Genomic DNA, 17,316 nt, shown 5'->3' on the forward strand with positions numbered 1-17,316 from the left:
GTGTGCAGCACTGTTAGGTGGTTCCATCCTTACACCATCCTAGAAGGGGATACTGGGATCACAGCTCCTCTTTTTTTTTTTTTTTTTTCCTGCCTGCAATGCTGTGAGTAGGCCTCTTCTGCCCCTTGCTTTCCCACAACGCACTGTGCTGCCATAGGGTCCAAAGAGGCAGGGCCAAGTGAGCGTGGGAGGCATGGACAAGAAACTCTAGAACCAGTTTGTCTCTACAAGTCTCCAAGCTGACTATTGCAGGCATTTTGTCATCCACGCAAGGCTGGCACAGTCTGGGAACTTTAAAAATGGACACGCATCCCAGAGTGTGGGGTAGCCTGGGGTCTTAAATGTGCCCCAATGATTCTGATGAACCAAAGCAGGGGACCCAGGGGTGCAGGGAAAGCTGAAGCTGTGGGTTGGGTGTTGCAGTGGATAGGGGAGGTGTCAGGGACCGGTGGGACACAGTGCCTCCCACAGGGCTCGGCTGGAACAGTTGGGTATGAGGATGCATCTGTGGTGAGGGACAGGAGAGGTTGTTAGGGGAAGGGACCGGGCTTAGCCTTGGTGTCATTGTTCCTGAGAAGCTGGTGGCTTCCATGATGAGAGCTAAAGGGCGCTGCAGCCTCCCACGGTTCCATCTCAGTCTGCGCTCATCTTTCTGATGGGGGAGGGACGACCAGACCTTAGAGCTAAGCATGCAGAGAGCAGGGGCTCAGTGCTGCAGCGGAGTCTCTGCGCCCCCTCAATGTGTGTGTATGTGCATATGTGTGTTTGCATGTATGTGGTATACCTGTGGGCACATGTCCATGTGTGTATGCACGACCAGTGTGTGTGTGTGTGTGGCACAGGTTGATGTGGGGTGTCCTCCTCAGGCTTGATCACTGGACCAGGAGCTTGCTGGCAGGCAGAGTGGCTGCCCAGTAAGCCTCAGGGGTCCTCTTGCTCTCCTCTCCCCCGGAACAGGATTGCTGCCTTTTAGGCATGGATTCTAGGGGACCAAGCTCAGGTCCCCATGCTTGTACAACATCACGTTGCCAGTCCAGCTCCTGACTCCTATGTTGAATTGGATTCTCCCAACTCTCTGGTGCTAGGAAGTGGAGACGTCGTAGCGAGACACACAGACCCATGCGTGTGTGGCCTCTCCAGACAATATTTATTGTTTTTGGTGCCCACTCAACTTGCCTTCTTGTTGCCTAGTGGATGTTTTCATGGCTGCCTCTGGGCCTCCTCTTCTTTTTGTGCACCCGCTTGTTCCCCGGATCTACAAGCTTAACCCCCGGGGAAGAGTCTCACTGTTCTGGGAAGGGAAGGGGCCAGGGCCTTAGACCTCCTATCCACTTATGTGAGATTCATCAGTGGCCTGGAGTTCCCACCCCACAAGTTCCTGGCAAGGTTGGTCTATGAGTCTATGTGGCAGGTGCTGTGGCATTGTGCCGCTGCAGGGAGCACGGTTCGAACCCCCTGAACAAAGCCTTTGCTCTTGGATGAAATATGTGGGGCGCCACTGCCCAGGAAGAAGTAGACAGGGAAGCACAACTTCTCCCACGGCTCATGCTCTTTGGGGACCTGGGTTCTTTGACACATCCTCTCACAAGTCCTGTTTAGATGCTTCTCCCCTAGGCTAGTGGTACCCCAGCTGCTCTTGATGGTCCCCCCAGATGGGCTGGGCTTCTGGGAGTCATGGGTCTTCTCTGGATACCGTGTCCCCAGGTTGGAGCTTTCTTGGGCAGAGCTGAGTAAGGACAGAGTTCCCCAATGGTTATAGATCCCCAAATGCCAGGTCCTAATCCTTCCAGATGCTTTTGGACCTGGGCCACTCCCGGCATAGATGATACTTGCTTCTTCTGAGCACGTGGTGGTTTTAGATGGTACTCATCGTTTACAATGGGGGTCATCATGGAAGGTTCTACCTTCTAATGGTTCTTAAAACAGTTGTCCCTAGAGATATCGGCGCTGATGGTTTCGATGCATTTCACGGATAACCTGTGTCAAAGTTCCATGCTCTTCCGCAGGTAATTCAGATGGCCCAGCATGGATGATTCTAGCTCCAGCTTGTCTTACATCAGCTTTCCAAAGAGACGGTCACATTGCCCACTTGTCAGCAGATGCTGCTGTGTGTGACCTGTCTGCCGACAGTCATGGCTATGGAAGACACAGCACCCACTTCTTTAAGTTTTTCCTACTTAGGTTGCCAGGGGATGGTCCAGGTGAAGCCAGGCTTGCTGGGTCCTTGTGTCTAGATATCAGCAGAGGTTGAGGAATCTCCTCATAAAGGTATGGGCTCCTGGGTGGGCTTCTCAGCCTGGGTGGACTTGCTGCTGGTTCCCTCTGTGTCTGTGGGCTTGTCCTCCTGGAGATTGGTGTTGCTTCTTGGCTTCCTCTGTTCACTGCAGTCCTCCCTGATGTTCTGGCTGCTGTTGGCCTTGCTGGAGGGCCCGCTGCTGGTGGGGCTGAGCAGCCCGCTGCTCACCTGGTAGGACAGGAAGCTGCTGCCTGGACTGAGGAAGCTGATGCTACTCAGGCTGCTGGCTCTGCTCTCCGGCAGGCTGGCCTCACTCTTCCCCTCCAGCCTGCTGGGTGCTCTGGCCTCTGCTGGTCTGTCTTTGGATCTTTAACGGGCCGCCGCCGGGAGGGGAGGTGGTGAAGAGTCTGCTGCTCTGGTTGCTGCCCCCCTGGGGAGTGATCCGCTTAGTCGGTTTCACTCTTTTCTTGCTGTTAATCAGGCTGGTCTTGCTGCTCTCTTCATCGGCCACATAGCCGCTGGTCGACAGGGTGGAGATACTGCATGCCTCTGGCTCGTGGTACTGTGTGCTCTTCTTGAGGCTCTCAATGCTGTGGGGTGTTCCCAAGGTGCTGTAGACTATCGTTAGGGGCTTCTGAATAGTTGAGGCATGGCAGGACCCCACAAGTGGCTGGCGATCTAAACGGGGCAATGATGAGCTTGCCCTTTGCTCTTGAGCATTCCAGACAGAAAACCCCTCTTTTTCTGCCTTGCTGGCAGAGGGCAGTGGGATTGGTTTATCCAGGAGGGGACCCTGGAGGCCTCTGAATTGTGGCTTGTGGCCTGTCTGGGGGGTGGGTGGGGGAGGTGGTTTGTTAGCGTTTGTTCCCATTGGCCAGCTTGGTTCCCATGGTGACGGCACCTGTGAGGCGGGGCAGGGCGAGAGGGGGGACAATGCCTCTCAGACACCAGTCAGTCACTTCAGGGACAGTGATCAGCCTGGGCAGAAAAGGAGCCTGTGGCCATAGCTAGTCATTGTAACAGAAGACACTTAAGCTGAAGGATGGAGGATTTGTTTCATTGTTTCCAAAGGTTCCAGGCCACCAGAGCAGCCAGTACACAGAGGCAGGGAGGACTCTTGGGGGCTTTGTCCTTTTCCTCTTTATGCCCTTCACACCCACAGTCCAAAGGGCTTGTGCTGGTACTAGGGTGGTTTCCTCCACGGAAACACAGACACGGGTACACTTAAGGTACCCTTCACTAATTAGGTGTTTCTCTGTTGAGAAGGCCATCCAGTGTGCAGGAACTGTTTCCCGAGGGGTTTAGGGCCTGCTTTGCAAGCCCCCGTGTCCTTGCTTAAGGACTGTAGAGAATCCAGTCAGGTTGAGCCCCGACTCCTTGCCAGATCTTCAAGGTCCTGCAGAGTCAGGATCTCTTGGCCTTAGTACAGCCATTTCTTACGTGTCCTCACATGTCCAGTCACACCAGCCACTTCCTTTCTCCTTGAAAATTCTTCGGTCTGAAGAGATGACTCAGTGGCTAAAAGCAGTTTTGTGCAAGAATGAGGGCTTGAGTGAAATGATAGGTGTGGCCATGAGGAGCCTGTAACCCCAGTGATGTAGGGGTGTGAAGACAGAAGGATAGCTGTGGTTGCGTATGCACCGCTCTAGCTTCAAGTTCAGTGAGAGATCCTGCCTCTGAGGTGCAGTTATAGAGCACGCTTGATGTCCTCTTTTGGACTCTCTTTCCCACACATGTGTGCACATATACTCTATCAAATACCCACACATATACATATAAACATATGTACACATATGTAGTCTTTATTGGTATTATAGAGTGCATGCTGTGTTGGGTTTTATTTCAAGTAGGTCATATTTTGACCATGTTCACTCCCTCTCTTCCCCTCTTTTCACTGCTCTACTCCTGCTAGTATCCTTCCTTCCCTCAGTTCCTCCTCTACTTTCACATACATAATGTATATGAATACACACACACATACACACATATATATGCATACACATACACAAATGCACACACATAGGCATACATAAAGAGTTTTATGTATCTTTCAAGTCTAGGATTGACAAATGAGAGTATTTAAAATAGGGGCTTTGTCTTTCTGAGTTTGCCTGATTTTGTTTCCTATGATGTTCTCTGGATGCGAACAATCCAGCTTCACTCTTTATTGCTTGAACTCCGCTGTGCATATATACCAATATCTTTATCTCCATATCCCTTGATGGCCACCCAGGCTGATTCCATAACTCGGCTGTCGTAGGTAGTGCTGAAGTAAACACAAATGTGTAGGTGCCTATGTGGTATGTTAAAGTATGCTGAAATTACATGTCACTCTAGTCAGAATGGCTATCACAAAGGAAAGAACATGCTGCTGAAGATAAGAGGGACAAGGGAACCCTTATAAATACGGGGGGGGGGTATCTCAGTAGAATGTTTGCCTGGTGTGAATCCCTGGGCTTGATTCCAACACCACACGAAGAGCTGACCTCCCAGCTGAAACCTCTCTCCCCTCACAACACCAAAAAAGAGCCATGTTCCCCTCCTCCTCCAAACAGGTGCTTCAAATAGCAAAGCTCCTAAAGGGAGAAGGGTTACAGGCAGGACAAGTGACCACTTTCACTTCACGATGCAAATTAGCCCAGCCACTGTAGAAATCAGCCAGTCCTTAAAAGCAACAACAACAACAACAAAAAACCCCACTAAAAACAGAACTATACCACCCAGCTATACCACTTTTCCTTATTTGGAGCCCTTCCCCGCTTCAGGGCATATGCGCTGGCTGTCTCTATCTCCCCTAGGTTTTCTTTGGGCCCCCTTTCCTCCTGGGTTTAGACTTTCCCTTTCCAAGATGTCTCTCTTGACTACCCAAGAGGAGTTTCTAGAGGCCCTGGCATTCTTTACACCTCTTCCTAATCCGTATTTGCGTGGCACCATGGATCATGCATTGTTATTTGTGGCCAGTTGGCCCAGGAGTGTAACAGCTCTTAGGAGACAGCGCTTGCTATCAAGACATACCCAGGGGGATGGTTATTGGTGGACACTTGCGGATCTTTTCCGAGGAAATGATTAGAAATACAAGAATTGAAATAGCTGGTAGGTGTTGTGGAGTATCTTAACTTGAGCTCGGAGTTCTAGTCTTGATCGGAAGGCGGAGGAAGGAGATTGAGTCACTGAGGTAGACGGAGCAAAAGCCCTCCCCCGCAGTGACACCCTTCCTCCAATGAAGCCACGCTACTCCAACAAGGCCACACCTGCTAATGATGCCACTCCCTATGGGCTAAACATTCAAATACATGAGTCTATGGGGGGACAAACCAAACCTATTCAAACTACCACATTCCACTCCCTGGCCCCTATAGGCTTGTAGACTTAACACAATGCACAATGTACTTAGCCCAACTTCAAAAGTTCCCATAATCTATTATAGCCTTGACAATGTTTAAAATCCAAAGTCTCTTCTTGTTACAGGATATTTGATAAAACGGTGAACCCTAAAATTGTGTTTTGTTTTGTTTTTTTTTTTTTTTTAACTGGAGAAACCTGTTTCTACTTGTGTGGCTCAGCTCTAGCACACACCTTTAATCAAAAAAAAAAAAAAAAGAAAAGGGGATTAAATAAAGTCAATCCTAGGTCAAGAGGAGGAGCAAGTAAACAGTTGACAGGAAGTGAACACAGGTAAAAAACATAAAGCGTAAGAGGAAGTCAGGAGGATGAATAAGAAGATGCACAGGAAGTAGAAGAGGAAAAACAGTCAGTTGGAGGGTTTTTGAGACAGCATGGGGAAGAACAACTTCCTTTTTCTTCTGGGACATAGGCTGACGAGGAAGGTCAGCTGGGTGCTTTCTCTGTCTCTCTGAGCTAGCAGGCTTTCACCCCAGCATCTGGCTTCCTAGTCTTTAATGGTAAAATTGAACGATTGAGATTTTTTTAAAAACAACATCTTCTGAGATTCATGTAATCTCTTAACTGTTGTAATACCCTATAAAATCAAAATATAAAACAGATCATATGCTTCCAACATATAATGGCATAGAATATACATTATCATTCCAAAATGTAGGGAAGGGAGCATAGTAGGGAAATACTAGACCAAAGCAAGACTGAAAACCAGCTGGGCAAACTCCAAACTCTGCATTTCCATATCTGATGTCAAAATACTCTTCAGATCTCCAACTCCTTTTAGCTTTGTTGACTGCAACACACCCCTTTCTCTTGGGCTGGTTCCATTCCTTCCTCATAGCTTTCTGTGTCAGCTATTTCACTGTTAAGCTTGGCTGTCCTAGAATTTGCTGTGTAGACTGACCTTGAACTCCGTGCCTCTATGTCCTGAGTACTGAGATTAAAGGCGTGTACCACCACATCTGGACCTAAGGTTTTCTTTAGTTCCTTTTCACAACTGGAAGCTGGGTGGGATCTTGTCCGAAGGTCATCACTCACTTAATTTCATTTAATATCTTTAATTTGTTTATGTTCTTGAACACAAGATTTAGCTCCATTCTACTTCCTGATACCCCTTTAATCCTTGAATCATACACTTTGTACTTTCCTTTCCTTGCTTGCTATGTTTGATTAAAACTCTCTTCGTAAGAGTGAACCGCAGAACAGAGTCTATATTAGGCTGTTTTGAGATTTCCTTTGCCAACGCAATTAAGCTAAATCTCATCACCTTTAGCCTCAGACAGAATCTTTGGGCAAGGGCAAAAAAAAGCAGCCACATTCTTCACCAAAATATCACATGAAAGATCTCTAGGCAACATAATACAATTCTTCTCCTCTGGAACCTCTTGAGACTAGTCCCACAGTTCATCACCCTCTGCACCACAGTCTTGTATGTTCCAATAGAATGGCCCATTAAGCCCCACTTAAAGCTTTCATCTGCTTTTATAATCCATCATCCCAAAGCCCACATTCCTCCAAACAAAAACATGGTCAGGCCTATCGTTGCAATATCCTAGACCCTGGTACCAACTTCTGCCTTAGTTAGGGTTTTATTGCTATGAAGAGACACCATGACCAAGACAGCTCTTATAAAGGAAAACATTTAATTGGAAATGGCTTACAGTTTCATTATCATCATGGTGAGAAGCATGGCAGCATTCAGGTAGACTTGGTGCTAGCAGAGGAGCTGAGTGAGAGGTCTACATCTTGATCCCAAGGCAGTACAAAGAGACCGAGTCACTGGAGGTAGCTTGAACACAGGAGACCTCAAATCCCACCCTGACAGTTCCATATATCCTCCAACAAGGCCACACCTACTCCAACAAAACCTTGCCTCCTAATGGTGGCACTCCCTATGGGCCAAGCATCCAAACACATAAGTATATGGGGGCTATACTATAGAGGAATTTTAATATAGCAACATGGCTGCTCTGACAAGGGATCATGTCCAAAGACCTAGGTCCATGTGACCAGGCTGGAATACAAACATGCCCTTAATACACACTTTTAATCTCTTTGACTAGAATATATACCCTTAATCCCTCTGGATAGCATATAGACAAGATATTCCTTTAATCCCAAACAATGATGCCTAATTGAGGGGCAGACAAAATGAAGAATCAGAGAAAGATTTGACAGACTGAGTCAGAGATAGGATATGTCCAATTCTCATGAGAATAGACAAGAAAGGAAAGCTACTTAAGAGTAGAGCGTGCACGCACACACACACACACACACACACATGAGAGAGAGAGAGAGAGAGAGAGAGAGAGAGAGAAGAAAGAGAAGTTTCTGGAGACAGTACAGTGGAATTTTAGAGTATAGTACAGTTTGGTGAGTTCCATGCAGTTCTGTTGAGTGCAGTTGAATTAATGTAGTTCAGTTCATTGAATTCAGAGGCAGTTTTTCCAAGCAGAGCAATTCAGTGAGAAGGGGACAGAAGCCAGTTTGAATCAGTCAGCTTGGAGAGGAGTTTTGAGCCAGAACAGCTGAGTTAAACCAGCCAGCCAGAGTTCAGAAGGAACTAGAAAGGTAAGCTTATTTAGTAATAACTCTCAGAGACTGAAAACATTCTGGGCGTATGTTAGCAGACAGAGGCTGGAAGCCAAAGCCTTCAAATTTCAGGCTTGCACAAGATTATATTGTGTAGAGGCAAGAAGCTTTCAGGCCTAGGCCTACAGATAAACATTACATTCTGGGCTCAGCCAAAGCCATGTGGTTGTAAAGCTTGGGTATGGGTCCTCTTATCCCCTCATCAGAGGAAATAAAAACAACATTTACACCATACCTGTTCAAACCACCACAGGGAGGAATGGGGCTTGAGAGAGAGAGAGATGACAATGGGTCCTTCTTCAGGTGAGGACAGTATTTTCCCAGAAGGCAGCATGGGCAGGGTCTGAAGTAAAGTCCTCAGACTGTACAGAGAGAAGCTTTGCTCTTTTAAGGTTCTGTGCTGGCTAGTTTTGTGTCAACTTGACACAAGCTGTAGTCATCTGAAGGAGGAAACTCCAGTTTGGAAAAATGCCTCCACAAGATCCAGGTGTGGGAAAATTGTGCTTAATGTGGGGAGGCACAGCTCACTGTGGCTGGAGCTTGCCCTGGGCAGATGGTCCTGGGTTATACAACAAAGCAGGCTGATTAAGCCGTGAAGAGCAAGCCCGTAAGCAGCATTCCTCCATGGCCTCTCCATCAGCTCCTGCCTCTAGATTTTTGCCCGGCTTGAGTTGCTCCCTGGCTCTTCCCTCAGTGGACTGTGATTCAGGATATGTAAGCCAAATAAACCCTTTCTTTCCCAAGTTGCTTTTGGTCATGATGTTTCATCACAGCAATTAGTAATGCTGACTGAGAAAGGTCCCTTGTAGTGAAGTAAGGAGGGATGGGAGGTACTGTGTCGTGGGAAGGTGACCTGCTGACATGGCCAAACTAGACTAAGGAGCTATATTCTTCTGAAGCTCAGGCTGGAGAGGTGCTTGAAGAGTCCCATGAACACCTCTGAATCAGTGGTGTCTAGAACAACAATGTGACTCACTAGTACGTGAGGTGCTGTGGTCACTTCTCTTACCTGTGACACTTCTTCATTTAGGGCTTTGCTGTCTGGAAGGGTCTGTTCTGAGGAGGAGGAGCTTGGCTCTTTTGGATGATGTGAGGGGAGAGAGGGTGCAACTGGGTATGGCCCATCAGTGCTTCGTAGCGGCCTCGGAAGAAAGGGACTACATTCATAGAGTTGGGTTCTAACCATAGTCGTTGATAGAGAAGTGACCCGGCCCACAGGTGAGTCAAACGAGACCCTGAGAGAGGGGGTGAGAATGGGATGGGACAAGAGACATGAGGAATGGAGATAAGACAAAATTTTGATCAAGTCTCCGTTTATTGTTCTTTAAGTTACAGCTTACAAAGAGTAAGAATGGGCAATTCGGGGGGAAGAACTAGTTTTAGTGAAAATCGCAGAGCAGGATTTTCTCAAGAAAATTCTGAAAGCGGGAGGCAAGTTCTCATGCGGATACCTGCCAAATCTAAATGGCTGAGCACACATCTAAAGAACAAAGAACACCTGTGGTCCAGGGGTGAAAAATCACCATGTCCTGCTGGGCACACTGTGCATCATGGATTCCAAGAAGGCTAGAATCAAGCAGCCATTTTATGGCTCCACACAAGTCCCTCCTTTTTTTAGTTTTTCAAGGTTGTGATCCGAAGGGAACCGTGCCCTTAGGTTGGAATCCTGGATCTTTAACCCTTGCTGGCCTGTCATTGGATGCATCACCAGCTATTGGCTGGGCTCCTGTCTTAGGATGCAAGGGTGGTGAAAAAGACCACTGTGGATTCTCTTACCCGTCACTGGCTAACAGGTTCAGCTCACTGGGATAGTCAGTATTCTGTAAGAGAGGTCTCAAAGAGGCCTTCATCTGCCATTTCCAGCCTGTGTTAATGGACCTGTATGTGTTTTGCCTTAATGGCATCAATTTGCTGCTTAAGGAAAGCCATGAGCTTATTAAACAGTATTGGACCGAGGGAAAGCAAAATAAGCAAGCCTGTCAGGGGTCCTAAAATGGAGAGAAAGAGGGTACTAAGCCACGAACCAAGTCTGAAACCACCCCTGCTCTTGTTCCCTCAGATGTTTTGAGTCAGAGTTAGGATATGTCCATCTTTTTTTTGGGCAAGGGCAAAATCAGCAAGCCTGTCAGGGGTCCTAAAATGGAGAGAAAGAGGGTACTAAGCCTTCCCTGACCTTTTTCATGGAATCCTTTACTACTCCTGAATGATCTATGTAGAAACAGCATTCCTCTTTTAGGGCAGCACAGAGTCCTCCCTGCTGAGCAAACAAAAGGTCTAGTCCTCTTCTATTTGGTAACATTACTTCTGAAAAAGAGGTTAAAGATTTTTGTAAGTGGGAGATAGCAGTTTCCATTCTTTCAATATCTAGATCAGCTGATCATAACATCTATTCTGCAAAACTAAAGAAGAAATTCCTGTTCCAGCTCCAGCTAGGCCCAAGCCTAGGAGAACAGCCACTGTAACTGCAGTAACTGGTTCTCTTTTAGGGCGTAGCAAAGCTTGTTCCCACTTTGGGTCCCAAAGATGAGAAAACTGATCAGAGGAATAATACGTTAATCTTGGCACTAATTGCACTAAGACACTGTAAGAATCATAAAACAAATGCACAGAAAAGCAGGAGGCGAGGCCATCGGAACAATGTATTGTTTGGAGGAATTACTTATTGTCCCGTTCCTGAGGCATTTATACTCTTAAAGGTTTTATTACATAGATGTTTATGTGAAGCAGGAACTTTACCAATACATGTTTCCTGTCCTTGGACGGACTGTAGGGTTAGGCGAAGTTGAGTGGTCTGCAGCCATCTACATGAGCTATGATCTAATGAAATAGAAAAACTATCTAAAACAGCAATTCCTTCATAGTAGGGAGGTTTTGCATTATAGCAAAGCCAACAGGAGTCTGTTAAATCAGTTCTAGATTCACTAAGGGTAAGAAAAGTATGCTGTCCAAGTTCTAAAAGAGAATCCTCAGTGGACTTATCTGATATGGGAGTTACTATAGGAACAGGTATTAAACCTGGGGAAAGCATGCCCCGTGGTAGGGTGGTAGGTTCTGGTAGAGGTTTTAGAACTGGAGCCAGAACCGGATTTGGCCCTATTCCCACTGTTTTATTTGTAACTGACTGAGTAACCTTATAGTAAAAACAGTACCAGGGTGTTTGCTGAGCTTTTTGTAAATTCTAATTTCCCGGGATAGTCCTGTGTCCCAGTTTTTCTTTTCACTTCTTCGATGGCCTTACTCCCCCGTATCCAGGGCCCCATGTTCGGGTCAGATAAGTAGGTTTTAAAGGTGTTGGCAATGACACAAATTTGTATGTACAACTCCAAGTGCGCTACTGTTACACGCTTGCTTTCAACAGAAGAAACTCTGGCCTTAACCTATGAGAGATGGATGGCCCCACTAGTTTGGAGCAGGCTGGCTTGCATCATGGGCAGAAGAATGGTGCTCCTTGAAGAGGAACATCCCACGTCTTGATAGCCATCAACACTTTCACTGCTAATTGCCAATGTCATCTTTGTTGACAATCCCTGTGTTGTTTTAGGGAGCCATTCAGCTTTCACATTCTGGACGGGGGCATCCTTTTGTTCAGAAACAATGATCTTCCCAGGGAAAGAAGGTTGGGGTGTCTTCTAGTGGACTGACTTTTAGCCCTATGTCCCCTATGAGGGTCTGGGAGATAGAGGCACTTGGTGTTTTTAGTTGTGAAGCTCAGCATAAGGGACATAGTGGACTGATAAACCAGTCTGCCTCCATCATAGGCTCAAAATCCATCTTGTAGAAAGTCAAACTAGGTTTATTTTTGTTTATGATTAAATCTGTTTAATCAAGAATTGGGCTATGAGTTCTAGGTTCTTCCCTACTTTTTCTTCTAATAGATTTAGTGTGTCTGGTTTTGTGTTGACATCTTTGATCCACTTGGACTTTAGTTTAGTTTTTACACACACACATATATATGTGTATATGTATATGCCTTTATTATGTTTAGGTCAGTGCTGTGTACCTCTGATCTCTCCAAGACTTTAAACATGAATGTGTGTTGGATTTTGTCAAATGCTTTTTCAGCATCTAAGGAGATGATCATGTGGTTTTTCTCCTTCAGTTTGTTTATATGGTGGATTACATTGCTGGATTTCCATATATTGAACCACCCTGGCACAGGAGACAACTTCCTGAACAGAATATCAACAGCACAGCCTCTAAGATCAACAATCAATAAATGGGACCTCATGAAACTGAAAGCTTCTGTAAAGCAAAGGATACTGTTGTCAGAACAAAATGACAACCTACAGACTGGGAAAGGATCTTCACCAACCCTTTATCTGACAGAGGGCTAATATCCAGAATATATAAAGAACCAAAGAAGTTAAAAAGCAACAAATCAAGTAATTCAATTAAAAAATGGGGTACAGAGCTAAATAGAGAATTTTCTGTAGAGGAATATAGAATGGCAGAGAAACACTTAAAGAAATGCTCAACATACTTAGTCATCAGGGAAATACAAATCAAAATGACCCTGAGATTTCACCTTACACCCATCAGAATGGCTAAGATCAAAAACTCAAGTGAAAATACATGCTGGAGAGGATGTTGAAAAAGGGGAATCCTCCTCCATTGCTGGTGGGAATGTAAACTTGTACAACCACATTGGAAATCAATCTGGTACGTTCTCAGACATTTAGGAATAGTGGTTCCTGAAGATCCAGCTATATTACTCCTTGGCATATATCCAAAATATGCTCAAGTACACAACAAGGATATTTGCTCAACCATGTTCATAGCAACTTTATTCATAATAGCCAGAACCTGGAAACAACCTAGATGTCCCTCAATTGAGGAATGGATACAGAAATTGTGGTACATTTAACACAATGGAATACTACTCAGCAATTAAAAACAAGAAAATCATGAAATTTGCAGGCAAATGGTGGGATCTAAAAAAGATCATCCTGAGTGAGATATCTCAGAAGCAGAAAGACACTCATGGTATACACTCACTTATAAGTGGATATTAGACATATAATATAGGATAAACATACTAAAATCTACACACCTAAAGAAGCTAAGCAAGGAGGAGGATCCTGGGTAAGATGATCAATCCTCACTCAGAAAGACAAATGGGATGGACATTGGAAGAAGGAGAAAACAGGGAACAAGACAGGCGCCTACCACAGAAGGCCTCTGAAAGACTCTACCCAGCAGTGTATCAGGGCAGATGCTGAGACTCATAACCAAACTTTAGGCAGAGTGCAGGGAATCTTTAAAAAAAAAAAGGGAGATAATAACACCTGGAGAGGACAGGAGCTCACAAGGAAAGCAACAGAACCAAAGGATCTGGGCCCAGGGGCCTTTTCTGAGACTGATACTCCTGCCAAGGACCATTCATGGATATAACCTAGAACCTCTGCTCAGATGTAGCCCATGACAGCTTGGTATCCAAATGGGTTCCCTGGTGAGGGAAACAGGGACTGTCTCTGACATGAACTCAGTGACTGGCTATTTGATCACCTCTCCCTGAGGGGGGAGCAGCCTTACCAGGCCACAGAGGAGGATAACACAGACAGCCCTGAAGAGAATTGATAAGCTAGGGTCAGATGGAAGGGGAGGGGGACCTCCCCTATCAGTGGATTTGGAGAGGGGCATGGGAAGTGGTGAGGGACAGATGGTGGGATTGGGAAGGAATGAGTTGCAGCTGGAATACAAAGTGAATAAAGTATAATTAATATAAAAAATAAAAAGAAAAAAGAATTGGGCTATGCCCCATCTGTAACCTTAACTACAAATCGTTAAAGAAGAATGGTGTGTGTATGAGTGTGCGAGTGTGTGTAAATGCATACATCCATTCCTCCAATCAAAACAAGCAAGTGTGGAGGTCATATGGAAACCACAAGGAGGGTGGCGATATGTTCTGGAAGGGCTTTGAAATTTCTTCTGAGTGCCCTGGGAGCTGCTGGAACTTAGCAGAAGATCTGGCTCAGGATGCCCTGTGAAGGACAGTCTGTAGGGTCAGGGTAAGGGGGCAGGAGCTGGGCAAAGGTGGCATGATAATTTTGAGGCCAGGATAGCTGGGTGTCCAGAGTGGCTGATACTGTAGTCTTGGGCATGAGGTGTCTTGGGCCAGGATAGCAGAGGCAGACATGGTGGGACTCTGGCATGCTGTGTTCCAAAACCTGTGACCACCACTGAGGTGACATGGCAGGATCTACTTAACTTCCCCAAACCTCAGCTCCTACACATGGAGAATGAGTGGTAACTAGGATACAGCCCCTCGGGGTGATGTGCTTGACACAGCGGTCAGGACTAGCATGCTCCTTCAGGTTCTACCACATGGTGCTCTAACCCTCTTGGAACCTTCTGCTTTAACGCGGAGTGTACGTGTGTATGTGTGTGAGAATATAAATAGCACACAACCATGTGTATGGACATGGAAGTCTGTGTACAGGAGTGAGTGTGAGTGTCTATGCATACAAACATGAAATGTTTTATTTTTGACAGTTCGGTACATGTATATATTGCCTTTGAACTATTACTTCATTTCCCCCTCTCTCTGGCTCCCGTCCCCCTCCTGCTTTGATCTCCATCTTTTTTCTTTCCTTCGGCACTTTCGGTGTGGTAGAGAGGTATATGAATACCTTCTCCATGCATGACGATGTGGTGCTCAGTGTGGTTGGTAACAAAACCCAATGTTACTGAAGAAGAAAGCCCACAAACATAGTAGAAGCAGAGGACATGTGACAGACATGCCACAGAGGCTAGGAGACAGCTGACGGAAAGCTGCAGCGGAGAAATCCCCCCGAGATCATCTCCAGAGGGAAGATTCAGTTCTTAGAGTTCTGCTGGATGCCCACAGAGACCTGGAGACCTCAGAGCAGCAGGAGCCTTGAGCCCAGAGCAAGGAACAACACAGTTCCTTGCTGAGTGGCCTCTGCTGAGACAGTGAATCACAGTAAGCCACCCCAAAAGACAATTTTAGTTATATAGACAGGCTTTTCCCACATTAAGTCGGGAAACCCCATCTCAGATTCCTTAAGAACAAGGGTAGGAGTTGAGGGGATTAAAAACGTTACTTGAGGCTGGAGGGATAGAGGTTAAGAACATGCTGTTCTTTCTAAAGGTCCCAAGTTCAATCCCTAGTGACCACGCGGTGGTCACAACCATCTATAATGCCCTCTTCTAGCATGCAGGCACACATGCAGGCAGAACACTATATAAATAATGAGCAAATAAAACATTAAAAAAAAAGTTACTTGAAAAAGACATTGCAGCACTCAATGCAATTGCAATCATGACCACCAGAGCAAACCCCTCTCTACTGTCAATTGCAATCTTTATATTTTTCCTCTCAAAAAAGGTTGAAAAGAAAATCACTGTACAACAAGAAAAAACAGCTATGATAATACAAAGGCTTGAGAGACTAGAGACGGAGGCACTAAGGGAAAAGAAAACGCTTGATTGTGAACCTACAGTAATGAAGTTGAGGATCAGGGAAGACAGTCCATTGATAGTGGGTAAGAAGCTTGACTTCCCTGGACTGGAGCCCAGCTCACTGGCATGCATCTGGGCATAGAATGAGAGTGCCTAAATGTCTAGTTTATGTGTGGATTCGTGAAGATCTAATTGTACCATGATAAACAGAAAGCGGGAGTGAGATTAGCTAAAAAACACTGGATTGTAAGCCAGCCTCACAGCTGGAGGTCCATCACGGCTTGGAGAGCTGGCTTTGTGGCAGCCACTGTATATTCCTTCTTTGCACTTCCTTGTTTACTCCTCAAATAGCCTTATGAGGTGCTGTGATTGGCTTCTCCATTTTGAAAGATAAACAATAGGCAGAGATCAAAGCCACACATCTGATAGTTCTACTCTGTCTGTGCCTTACTTTGGATAACTGTCATGAAAAAAAAAAAAAAACAAAAAACAAAACACCAACAGCAAAAGCAACCTTGGGAGGAAAGAGTTTATTTCAGCTTATATTTCCACACTACAGTCTTACCATCAAAGGAAGTGAGGGCAGGAACTCAAGGCAGGAACCCGGAGGCAGGAACTGAAGCAGAGGCCATGGAGGGACATTACTTACTGGTTTGTTCCCCATGACCTGCTCAGCCTGCATTCTTATAATAGCTAGGACCACCTTCCCAGGGATGGCATCATCCGCAATGGCTGTACCCTCCCACACCAATCATTAATCAAGAAAATACCCCACAGACTTGCCTACAGGCCAGTCTGGTGGGACCATTTTGCCTCTTCCCAAATAACTCTATTGTGTCAAGATGACAAAGCACTCGCCACCAGATTCTCCAGTGCACTCCATGTTCCTCACTAACTTGATGGGGCTACAGGGTGCCTAGTCCTAGGCGAGCAAGCGCCTTCTTGCTGTTACAGCAGTGGTTGCCTTTCAGGTCTGCTTGACACTGAAGGACCAGCAAGTGGATTCTGGACTGACCGAGGTCCCTGCTCCATTTTTCACTTCTTAGTGAATTGTGGGAGTAAAAAGGAATACTATGAAGAGCTATGTACTCACGCCCAGGGTCCAGGGAAGGGCATTCTGATACACCTTGGTGTGGTTTGCAATCTCGGTGTCTCTAGAGGCCCACGCGTCGAAGGCTTGGTTGTCAGCCTGCCTTGCCACTTGGTGCCACTGGGAGATTGGTAGAGTCATAAGGAGCTGGGCCTGGTGGGAGACCATTAGGGGGGTCACGTTGGAGGCGTGGGTTTGGAGGGGCTGTTGGGACTTAGCCCTTCTGTCTTTCCTTTCTGGCTGCTACGGGGTGAACGGGTCTCTTCCGCATGCTCTCGCCCTGGTGTTCAGTGCAGCAACAGGCCCGAAGCGGCGGCATCGTGCTCTGAAACCCTGAGCCGAAGAAGCCCTTTTCCCTCCGAAAGTACGCTTTCTGGGCATTTTGTCACAGCCGTGGAAATGTGACACATACTCCAAATCTGTTTACCCCTCCGCATCGTGTGTCTCCGTGGTGGCTACCCCGAATGCGATGCTCAGCATTTTCATGCACGTCTTTGTAGCTGAAGTGTGAAAGGGCACCGCCAAATCCGTGGGGGATGTAACTGATGCGTCTCAAGCTCACGTTCACTGCTGTATT

The 17,316-nt window shown here is 46.4% G+C and overlaps 1 protein-coding gene across 1 annotated transcript; it reads right to left on the minus strand.

Moving 5' to 3' along the window:
- Positions 1–2,546: 2,546 nt before the first annotated feature.
- On the minus strand, positions 2,547–17,058 carry C14H16orf82 (chromosome 14 C16orf82 homolog). The gene is made up of 3 exons (XM_021660330.1): positions 16,987–17,058; positions 16,743–16,892; positions 2,547–3,062 (listed from the first exon to the last, which is right to left on the minus strand). Exons 1-3 carry the CDS (start codon positions 17,056–17,058, stop codon positions 2,547–2,549), a joined length of 738 nt encoding a protein of 245 aa, XP_021516005.1.
- Between the last annotated feature and the right edge of the window lie 258 nt (positions 17,059–17,316).

Source organism: Meriones unguiculatus, chromosome 14 (assembly GCF_030254825.1).
Source record: "Meriones unguiculatus strain TT.TT164.6M chromosome 14, Bangor_MerUng_6.1, whole genome shotgun sequence".
NCBI classification, from domain to species: Eukaryota; Metazoa; Chordata; class Mammalia; order Rodentia; family Muridae; genus Meriones; species Meriones unguiculatus.